Raw genomic sequence first — 12,068 nt, 5'->3', positions numbered from 1 at the left:
AGTATTCTCAAAATTCCTAAGAAAAAAATGAGTTACTTTTAAGTCGAGCCACTATCATCTATCATTGGACAATAAGTACTCTTTAACATTGGTTAGCGATCAATCTTGTTATGTTTTTACTACAATAAAAAACGTAAGTAGCCTTGGTGAGTTGGCCTGGGTCTGAAAAAGCCTGGGTTAAAATCGGTCTCACTGAACATAGCGGACAATAAGGACTACTGAGACCTCAAGAACAATGGCAATGGGTTTTTGATCCTACTGCACGTATTGGTTTTGTGGGAGCCTAGGCAGTTTGGATGCTCACCTTACTAGACCTGGATGGAGAAGGGTGGTCCTTGGACTTCCCACAGGGCAGGGAACCCTGATTGCTCTTTGGGCTGACAAGGGAGGGGGACTCGATTGGGGGAGGGGGAGGGAAAGGGGAGGCGGGCGGTGGGGAAGAGACAGAAATCTTTAATAAATAAAAAAAATTAAATTAAATTAAAAAAAAAAACGTAAGTAGCCAGGCAGGATGGTTCAAGTCCATATATTGCATCTTGAGAATCTGAGGTAGGAGGATCACTATGAATCTGAAGCCAGCCTTGGCCTACAGAGCGAGTTCCAGGTCAGCCTGGGCTAGAGTATGACTCTGGGTCCAAAAGAAAACAAAACTTAGACTGGATGAACAGCTTAGCAAGTAAAATACTTGTTGGCACAAGTGTGAGAGCTGGAGTTTTGACCCCTAAACCATGGAAATGTGTGTGGTGGCCCACCTGTAATTTCCAGCTTTTTGGAAAAGTGAGATAAAGGATCACTGAAGCAAGGTGGCTAGCTACTCTAGCCAGAATTGGGAAACTATAAGTTCAATTGAAAGATTTTTTTTGCCTCAATGAATAAGGTGAACAACAACCAAGAAAGTCTGCCAACATCAGCATCGGGCCTCCACAGGCAGTACACATGTACACACAGACACAGACAGCCCATACACATATGCACACACATACACACAAATGTTTATATACACCAGAAAATGGGCACTTCCTTGACACAGTAGGCAGAGTGTCAGTCTCATACATGTAAAATAAACTAAAATCAGCAACATGCTTAGGTTAAAGATCGCTGACACTGTGGGACTATATGAAAATTAGGTTAAGGGTCATAAAAGACAGAAATGTAGATGATATAGGAATGAGTCTTCATATAGATGTAGTTGTACAATCAAATTATAGAGTAGGGGTAAGTATGCTTTGCATTCGATTCCCAGTATTATGAAAAGGAGGGGGTAAGAGAGAAAATTATAGTTGGGTCTATGTTTTAATATTACCTGTCCCATAATCTGTTATAAATAATAAGTGGGAGCAAACTAAATAAAAGAAACATCACATATATCTAGTAGAGGCTGTTACTATAAAAATATATAGGCATAAAAATATTAGCTGAATCTATAACTATATTCACAGCAGGATATTAATGATAAAGGACATTTATAACTAGGGTAAAGTTATTTGTCTCATATTTGTTTCAAATATTGGCAAAGACTTCAGTCTGACGAATCCATGTTAATGGTTCTCACCATTGTCTACTAAAAATACACAGAGGACCTATAGTCGGTACTCTTATATTTGTTTCTGATGGAAATAATTATTTTTACCAGGAGTGCCATGGTCACTGGTTCTAAAGGAGAAAGATCTCAGTTTGTATGCTATAAAGCATGCTAAAACATGCTTTTTAACTAGTCAGCGGTGGTGTACACTTTAATCCCAGCACTCAGGAGGCAGAAGCAGGTGGATCTCTTGAGTCTGAGGCCAGCCTGGTCTACAGAGTGAGTTCCAGGGCAGCCAGGACTGTTACATAGAGAAACCCTGTCCCCCCACCCCACCCCCAAAAATGAAACAACAAAAATGCTTTCTTGGAATTCTCCTCCCCAGACAATGTGCTCGGACTCCTCTTTGGGCCCTAAATCCAGGCTACCTCACTTACTACAATTTATTTTCACCCTCCTTGATTCCTATGAGCCCTTTCCTGCCTCCCGCTCTTTCTGACTCTGCAGATAACCAACATTTTCAGTGTCAGAGGGAGAGAAAGTGAGAAGGGGCAACAGTTGGTACTAGAAGCTAGTTCTTCGAGTCCTTCCAAATTTTCCTTTAACTGAAGTTCTGAAGCTTTTAACTTCCTTGAATAGTCCTCCGTGAGGCAAATTTGTTGAAGGCTGTATTATGATACATAACAAAAAAATTTTAAGAATCACTGACTGCTTTACAAACTGGCAAGCCCCAAGACTGAATATAAAAATATACTTCAGGGAAATGCAATTTCGGCCAGTTATTTTTTACTAGCAGTATGAAGTTGAAAACTATCTCAGATCTCTGCCCATCTGAGCCATTCGAAATCACTATGTGGCTGGAGGAACAGATGTGATGCCAAGAGACTAACCAAAACATCACAAGAGCTCTGCGACTGCTCTGTGGTTTAGACAATTCGGAAAGAAATGGCTTGGGTAAAAGGTGCTTGCCATGCAGGCCTGGTGACCCAAGTCCAATTCTCGGAGTCCATGGAAAGGTAGGAGAGAACCAACTCCACAAAAAGAAATGACATTTAACAAGTGCCAACATGTGCAAGTATACATACCAAGAGCTAGGATTTCACCTGTTGGACCATTTGTTTCTTCCCATTTTCTCTGGTGCCTCCTGCCACAGGCTTCGGCCTTACAAGCTCCGAATCATGTTCAAACCCTCTCTTCCTTTAATTGTTCTACCTCAGCAATTGGAATTCTGAAGAGTGCACTGGTTGTCACTTAGTTCTGTTAGCTCATATGCAGCCACCTAGCTTAGAACCTTCTTCCAAAAAGCTATTCTATCTTTATACTTGATCCAAATTCTATCAACCAATGTCTTCTTTCTCCTAAGCTGTGTTCATGAGCAAATTCACAATCATTCCAACAGAGTTGCTTAACAAACTTTTCTGAGCATGAGAATAGCTAGACAATGATGGAAGCCAAAACAGGTGAGCTGCCATCTTCCCACTCCTACACAAAACCTGGCCCTAGCGTAGGAATGTCTGAAAATGCTGATACCTTCTTCCAATTCTTCATTCTGCAGCATTCCCACAGCCACAATCACCACTCAGGGTCAACTTTCCCACTTTCCAACACCGCTTTCCTATGACCAGATCATCTGAAATGAACTCTAGCTGGTCTCTCTTCTCTGAAGACTCATCTTCCAATCCATCTTACATTCTAGAACACTCTCTTGTATGTGCCTGATCTCTAACACAAGAAATGATCATCTAATTCAAAACCTCTTATCCCGACTTCCCTGGGAACTTCCAACACCAAGTATAATTTCTTTGAAGTTTGATTTATTAAAGAGGCCAGAGCACAGTGGAATGGCAGGAAGAATGCTGAGACTGCAAGGCGCTGACTGAAGACAGCTGCTGGGAATCCCCAAGTACTGTGGAAAGGGTGTGGTGGCAATAGCAACTGCTTTGAGAACACCCAAGTTAGAGTTCAAAATTGGTTGCCCATAAAAGCTCTTCAGTAATCCATGGACTTTTTTCACTTATAAACTTGACTGGGAACTCACTCCTTCCCAAATATCTTTTTCCTGATCACTCTTTTATGCCATGCCTTTTAATTTTGCCTGTATCTTATTGACCAAGCATGAATGTGTTGTGCTGAAATAATTTTAAGCAACTTTCTTATTTTATCATTGAATGAATAATATAGGAAGCTTTGAGGGGACGGGACCATGTCTTCGATTTCACTGGTATCTAACCACAGACTTCAGCATTATGTATATTGCTTAAACACACACACACACGTGCTTTTCCCACAGTGACACAGAATTTCCAGTCAGCTATTCAATACTAACATATTTTAAGGTTGAGCAAGTTTTAAAGTATGATAATAGTAAGAATTGTAGAAAATATACCTACATTTAATACAAAAGATGCCATAATTCTCCACCCAACCAACAATATACTATTACACTATACATTTTGTTTTGGATTTTTTTCTTTATACTACATAAGCTCTGGTTCATTCTTGCTCTTAGCAACAATAACTACAGAAGCTCATCTCTAAATAAGTTTACTGTTGGGAATCTAGTCTTCCCACCTACATAACCACTGGCTTCCCACAGTCCTCAGTGTCTTGTGAGCAACCGCCCAATTACTGAATGTGGAAAGACAGCTTACACACTGAAGGTCCATTCTTGGCAGCCACTGGTTTTTACTGCTAGTTCTCCCCAACTTAGCTTAATTGATTCAGAACAGTATAAAAAGAGACATTATTACACAAGTTTGAAAAAGAGACTACTTACAAAATGTAAGAGCTTTGGTCACTGTGCCGCTTTAAAACAGGCAAGCATGTGTGACATAGAAAGCAGAGAATAATGCCTATTGAAATCAAGCAAACCTGGGAACTTTGACTAATCTCATTACACAAATTTAGTGTTCCATACACATACATTCTCCAAAAGTGAATTTATCCATAGTAAGGGAAAACACAACTGACTTCAAAATACAATCCATTGTCGCAAAAGGGTTTTGCATCTGATACAACCTCAGTAGCAGAAAGTATACAGTTTTTAAGAGAGAAACACACTTAGAAAAGCAACCCACACATATGTTAACAAAGCACCTTTCACTTTCCCACTTACGATCTTCCCATCGAATTGAAGATATTAGCAGAGATTCCTCCTGGCCTGCTACGAATTAGCAGAATCTGAACTCAACAATGTATAAGTAAGAAAAATTACAGGCTAGATTAGCACTCTTTTCAGCCACATGGGAAAAAAAGGAAAATAAACACAGTTCTACCTTTTAAACTAAATATACTTTGCTGTACATACAGATATAGAAATAATTTTGAAATTATGTTTATACATCTTTCTGTGTCAACCACTGATGGTTCTGTGGTACAAGTAATAAGTGAGAAAATGCCATCTTCTCTATCAGTAAGAAAAGATATTAAGTTGTTCTCCAATGTACATCAACATTGGTGAAAAGAATCATATTATACCTTCAAAAGGCTCAATAACTGTCAGAAATGTTTTCTTTTGCAAGAAAACTATACAATATGGTCAGAGAAAGGAAGTTAATACCATTATGTTAGCGTGGATAAGGAAATCGGTCATGGTCCAGTTGTATCATCTGCAGCAGAGATACACTTTCTACTTATTTTAGTCACTCTTCATTCAAAAAAGACAATAGCAATGTAATAGCTTGTGTTTAAAATGCTAATTCACTATCATTTGGACCTGAATTGCATTATCAAATCAATCATCTTTTTGATAGCTCAATAAACAGGATTGCTGCTACTCTGCTAGAACAAAATGCCTACATCTCTACCACAATCTACTGTCTCCCAAGCATGATGAGAACAGTAATTTTATTATTCTGATAAGACGAGACTTAATGTTCAATCCTTTGACTTGAGCCTTACAAGATCTGCATGTCCAAGAGTGGATTAAAAAAAAAAGGTTTTATTCCTTGCAACAGAAAAATCACACTTATTCATATTTAAAAGCAAAAACATCCATGTATAAATGTCAACATAAATTCTAGTAGTATGTTAATTTTCCAGATGGTGAGATAATCAAAAGGTTCATGGGATATAATACACACCACGGCATTAAAAATCTAAGTGTTTTAAGCAGGATCCTTTTCATATTTCTTTACTAATGAGGGAGATCCTTTAAATGAGTTTCAGCACCCATAAGTATAAATAAGGACTTTGAAAAATCTTATCACATCCTGGTATTTAGGGAGCCAATCATAATAGTACTTTTCACGAAAACAAGAGGGGTCTTTCCTTAAAAACATTCATGTTAAAATATTCTATGTGTGCGGCTTTTAACTCCTGAAATAGACCCTTCACATGCTGCAACGATTTCTTTGAAAAACCTAAAATCATACAGGTTTCCGAGAGCAACCCCATCCCCACACCATCCCCAGAACCTGATTTCCTGCTCTTGGTAGCAATCCATTTTGCTAGTGTTATGCGCGAATGCTGAAGACAGAAAAACAGAATGAGGATCGTGCCAGTCCAAACTGCCTCTGAAGTCACTCATATAGGCCTTCATTTCTCTCTAACCCACAGTTGCTCAGTGTGTGACCCTGGGAACTGTAGCATCAGCATCACCAGGGAGCTTGTTAGAAATGCAAATACACTGCTTCACCCCAGAGCAACTGGATCAAACTCTGGGAAAATGCCCAGCAACTCGCATTTTTAACAAGCACAACAGAAAACTACAATGTATGCTAAAGTCAGAGAACAAGTTCGCCACAAACTTTAATGTGCACGAGAATCACCTGGGGAGCTTGTTAAATGCAGATTCTAATTGGGGGGGGGGGGTTGAGGTGGGGCTTGGGAGCCTACATTTCTAATAAGTTCCCGGGTGATGTCTTTTATGGCCCACATTACAAGTGTTTCCTAAATCGGTTCTTTGGCAAAATTACCCAAGATGCTCATAAAATATGGAGTCCGTGGCACAACCCCAGATCAAATTAATCCAAATCTCAAGAGAAAAAGCTAGAAAATGTCCAGCAGTTCTCCATTCCAACTACACACTAAAATTACCTGGGGAAATTGGAATAATTCTGATTCCCAGGTCCCATCCGTGATTGACTAAATCAGGATCTCTGGGGCTAGTGAACAGGTTTCCACATTCTAAATAACGCCCTAGGGATTCCGATGTGCAGCCACCGTCAAGAAGGAATATTTTGGAGTCTTACTGCACTGGTTCAGCACCTGCCATAGTGGAACCTTTAGGGTAGCCAACGGGTTCTTCTAAATTGGCTTATGTCAGCTTCCTCACCTAAGAGCTTGTATTGTTCAACAGGAAAATGTACCTAAAATTATGGTTTCCTTATGTCTTGAACCTTATTTCTGGAAGAAAAAAAAATGTGCTCTCTGCGATGGTTAGGTACTCAAAAGACAGGAGCAACCTTGAAGTTTTTATGTCTATGTGGCCTTTCATAGGATGACCTCTTTCTTCCCCAACGCTGAAACACAAATAATTGAAATTTCTGATGACCTTTCAGAGTGGCAGGGTAGCCGATGTATCTGTAACTTCTAAACCTATAAAAGTCACATTCCACCAGTTACAGGCATTCTGACTGAAAGGTCTAGAGGACAACAATGCTGTGCTTTTACGTATGACAATTTGAAACTGTTAAGAGCATGTCTTCTGGCAGACAGGCAAATTTAGTAAAATTCCTTAAATATACTGCCCAAGACATGGTATCCAGAAGTCAGTAGGGTGAAGGCTACACAATGCCACACTAATAAGCACACAATATCATCAAATAGGTTAAACGGAGAAATGTGTGGTGTTGCCAAGGCATTGTGAAATAATCAGTTATTTCCCTCCCACAGTCAGAAGATTTTCTTGAATTTGACATCGCACACTTTAAAAATGAGTTTAACTGAAAATGAAACGCAGCCCTTTACCCTTTGATTGCTCAGGTTCAGTGCCTTCCACAGTAGTCTATGGAAATGGGACATACTGAAAGCCTACCTAACCATTCCTACAGCTCTTTCACCAGCTCACCACGTTCACAGTGGGCACATGGCTGTCTTATTTATCTGCTTAATAACTTGAGAGGCAGAAATTCAGTAATGAGGGTTTTAAAAGAGAAACAACCTAAGTATGTGTGCAAAGTGGCCACTGTTTAAAGCATTTTGAAAACATTTCCTTTATGAACTGGCCAAGTTCATTTTCGTCTTCACTGTTGTTATAGTCATTCAGTTAACCCACACTCACTTTAAAATGTGCGAAAATATCACCTCCTCAGAGTGTGTTCTCATATGCTTTGGACAATGGAGCATGAATGCTAAAACAGCCTTTCCAAACTCAAGGAGCGGCTCAATAACCGAATAGGAGTAAATTTTTAGTCCCATGACTTGACAGAGCCAACCTAAGAATGACCCCAGGTCTAGCTTTTGCTACATCACAGTCATCCGAAAGAAGGCTTGAAAGTAAGTGACTTGAACTAGTGAGGATTTTACAGATTTTCTTAACACGCCCATCTTTTAAAAATGAATTTTACTTCTTAATGAAAAAATAAATAAATAGGTCAAATAAAGGTGTGGACTTAGGATTTAAGGTCCTAGAATTAACACTAGGAAATTTATAAAAGTACTTCATTTACTTGACAGTGTCCACCTGGGTGCCTTTTCATACATTTCTCAGGAACTGATGCCCAAAAATGAACCAAATCTAAAGAATTGCGCAGAGCACAGCAGAGTCATATGAAATTAAAGACATTTAAAGAATGAAAGCAAAGAAAACAAACAATACGAATGCACAATTTCCACGACACTTTATTGTAATTTCCACTTTACATATTAATTTGATATTTTAGTAGAGTCAGACGTGTTTATAATTATCCAGCGGCAGTTCAGTCTTCTAATCTCACAAAATGAAAAGCAGCAAGTTAAAAAGCACATTGATTCAGGTATTTACGCTGTGGGAAACAAGGGGCCTTCAGGCAGAAGGGAGGGGGCGTTGATGGTTTTCAGTTTGAGTGCACTGATATTGTTGTCTATGTTTTTCTTGTGGATGCTAGTATTCATAATAAAAACAATCGTCCTCACCCCTCCCCAGTCTGCCTTCTTTTGGACTTTACATTCTCTCTAGCATTTAACTCGGAAAGTCAGTTTACACTCAGTTTACACATCTTAAAAGAAAAGCCATATGCCCCATCTCCCACACATCCAAATGGACAGAGATTAGAAGTAACCTGGCTCTTAGCTTGTAACAGTGCTATTTTAAACAATTCCAACCATATACTTGAAGGGTAAAATCATTGTAAAGTACAAAAACCAAAGGAAATCGTAAAAGTGTCTACACATTTACCGGATTGTTTAACGATTCCTCAAACCATTGAGTTTAACATAGGTTGCTTAAATTGAAATCTACACAAAAGCGAATGCACGCTTAGTACACATTGACAGTGCCTTCTGGGGCGGGGGGGGGGGGACACGACACGACAACGTTCTTTGAATGTGCTATACCCAGACACTGAAGTAAAAAAAAAAAAAAAAAAAAAGAAAGAAAAGAAAGAAAAAGAAAAAAGGTCTCACTCTTCAAATATGAGGAAGCTGGTGGTGCGCTCGCTTCACTGGAAACCCGTTTTAGTGGGTATGTTCAGTTAAAAATAGGTAGTAAGCCAAAAGGTGTTTTAAGAAACCTCTCCCCTCCCCAAGGAACCGGGAAACCCGAAGGAAAAGATGGGCAACCTCCCTGGAGCTCGAGAGCTAAGTTCCATCACTAGCACACTAGAAGTTAGATCACTGCTATTTTTCACCCTGCCATGGGATAGTAGCTCTCCATGTGCAAGGTACGCGGGGCGGGAATACTGGCGGGGCTTTCACGTGGGGTAATGGCGAGCAAAGTGAGGAGAGGTCGGTACCAACAGTGATCCCGATCTCCAAACCCGCTGCCGGGGCGGAGAGTGAGAGGTAGAAGGGATCGAAAGAAAGGGTCAAAACTCCTGGAAGTTAGCGCAAAGAGGAAGCGGAGTAGTCTGGAAGCCCAGGGGGCCATGTCTGGCAAGCAGCCCCCGGCTCCAAGTGTGGGGTGCTCGCCTCGTGGAGCAGAGGAGCGCCGAGTGCCCCTCGGGTCGGGCGACTCTGGGGACCCGAGCAGTGAACGAGAGGGGCTGAGGGGCACCCGCGAGCAGGAGGCGGAGGACTTGCACTTTTGCCTCAACTCTGAGCCCCATCCCGAGCCCGGGGGAAGAGGGCGACGGGGAGCGCGGTACTCACTAGGGCTCGTTGGTGAAGCGGGGGGTCCGGGGCTGTTGATATCCATACAGGTGACAGTAGAGCACATCGAAGCAAAAGCAGCACATCTCCGCTGACACCACCATCTTCCGGGAGCCCGGGGATGAAGACGAGGAGGACGGCGAGGAGGCGGTGGCGGCGGCCGGAGTAGAAAGTAAGGTTCCCACTCCGCAGCTCAGAGGTGGAGACAGCGATATGCCCCCGCCGCTGCCGCCGCCGCCGCCGCAACCCTGGGGGGGAGAGAGGGTACAGCCGCCGCCGCCGCCGCTCAGCCCGCCCAGTCCGTTGAGCCGCGTCCCGGCGCCTCCTAGTCCCAGCTCCCCGGCTCGGCACTGGCTCTCCCCGCTGCAGTGGGAGGAGGAGGAGGCGCCACCACCGCCGCCTGAGCCAGAGGGGGTCGAACTGGACAGTTTCTGCTTCTTCACCCCACAGCAACCCGCCGCCATCTTGGAACAGTCTCCCCCACGCAGTGCTTCCGACCCATTAGTGAGGCGAGCTGGCGGCGGGGGCGAGCACGCTGCGGCCCCGGCCGCCGGGGGCGCGCCCGGGGCTCGCGGTCTGCGCGCTCGCGCGGCTCCGCTACCGGGCTGCCCGGTCCGCGGCGGCTCAGGCGTGAGCGCGTCCCCGCCTGCAGCGCGCGCCACGAGCTTTCGTGGCTTGGCGCCTATGGTGGATCCCGCCCGACTCGCGCCTCCCGGGAGCCGGGCTCCTAGAGGAGGATGGAAGACTGAAAAGCCAAGTGGAAGAAAAAAAGAGAACAAGACAGGGAGGAGTGGGAGGAAAGACAGGAGGTGGGTAAGCTCCGAGAGGAAGCAGGGAGACAGAAACTAGTGTAGGGGGCGGGAAAGAAAGAAAAAGTCTGAAATAAGCATCCAAGTTCCAAAGCACACCTTGACGATACCCCATTGCCATAGGGTTAGTGACACTCGAGCCCAGTGAGGTGGAACCTGAGCCACCGGCCTCAGATACACTGGTTCTGAACTGTTGGGAGTGTGAGCACGCAGGTGCTCCCTGGAGCTCCACACCTGAGACAGCCGCTGTAAAGAATGTACAAAGCCGTCCGGGAAATGGCCACGCTGCGGTGTTTTTAAGGCTAACCTAACCAGACACCACGGTTGTTCCGAGACTGTGCTAGAAACGCAATACTTCTCTTTTTCCTGATTGACGAATAGTAAAGCCCAATTCAGGCAGCCTGTCTTGGACTTGTTCCCTCCATCTTCTCCTCGTAGTTCAGGGAGAACATATAAAAGCAAAAATAAATATATAAATAAGTGCCTCACGGATTCAAAGATGTTCGTTGTGTTTTCAGACTCACAGCTGTGGGCTTTTCAGGTTTGATATTTGGGACATGAAAAGAAAGAAATTCGAAATGTATCTGTAATGCCCAGACCTTACAAATAAATATATCGGTCAGGTAGTGAACTTAGTTATAAGTTAGAAGATTTTGTTCAGGTGTATAATGGGATAGCTCTTAATTCTCACTTTAAAATTGTCTCAAAACTGCTTAAATGAGTGAGGAGGTGTATAATGGAGTCAGTCCCATTCTGGGCGCTTAAGAAAGGGGCTGTAAAATGATAATATTCAGATGTAAATATTCATTTAAAAACGAACCTGATAGAAAGTAAGTGATCTCCGTTGTGTCTACACCATGTCAGAATAGCTCCACAAAGTCAGGAGTCTGTCTGTTTGTATGTAAACAGTAGAAGATTGATTTTGGAGCCTTTGATCTAAGTGTGTGGGACCTTACAAACAGCTGAGAGCATTTCATTTCACTCAGGGAGGAGAAGAGAGAGGTTTATTCCCTTACTAAACATTGAGCCTCTATGCACATCCTAGTGCCCTGCTGTTAAAAACTGACGTGTGTAGAAAATATGTATTCTTCCCACTCTTACACTTGTAAATTAAGTCAGCTCTGTCTACATGATAGAAAAATTGCACCTATTTACTAAGCACATTTTAGGTGTCAGTGTTAAACCTATCTCACACCATCGTTCTAGTCAGTAGTGTATCACCTCATTTGATTGTCACAGGAAGAATCCAAAATTTACTTAAGAGTTAAAACGCTTGCCCAACAGTAGACACCTAGAGAGGGACAAAATCAGGATTTAAATGCAAGCATGTCCCATTCTAAAACCTATGCCACAGGGCTGGAGGTGTATGCAGTCAGTGGTAGATTGCTTGCCTAGCATTGGAACGACCTGGGTTTGATCTCCAACAGTAGGAAATAAACAACTAAAAAACTATGATGTTATGCTACACTTCTGCTCAGCCACAGTATATAATTTAAAAAGTTATTAAG

At 42.5% G+C, this 12,068-nt stretch overlaps 1 protein-coding gene across 1 annotated transcript in view; it reads right to left on the bottom strand.

Annotated features, from left to right (window-relative positions):
* Nucleotides 1-10,278, bottom strand: part of Ammecr1 (AMMECR nuclear protein 1) — a 123,395-nt gene extending 113,117 nt beyond the window's left edge. The window contains exon 1 of the mRNA XM_050127188.1: nucleotides 9,752-10,278. Coding sequence (XP_049983145.1) covers nucleotides 9,752-10,215 — 464 coding nt within the window. The 5' untranslated portion in view covers nucleotides 10,216-10,278. The remainder of the gene's footprint in view (nucleotides 1-9,751) is intronic.
* Nucleotides 10,279-12,068: the final 1,790 nt, after the last annotated feature.

The sequence above is a fragment of the Alexandromys fortis genome, unplaced genomic scaffold (assembly GCF_014885135.2).
Source record: "Alexandromys fortis isolate MF-2015 unplaced genomic scaffold, M_Fortis_MF-2015_v1.1 scaffold_200, whole genome shotgun sequence".
Lineage (NCBI taxonomy): Eukaryota > Metazoa > Chordata > Mammalia > Rodentia > Cricetidae > Alexandromys > Alexandromys fortis.
The sequence above is the reverse complement of the archived record's forward strand: the minus strand, read 5'-3'. Positions and strand labels throughout refer to the sequence as shown.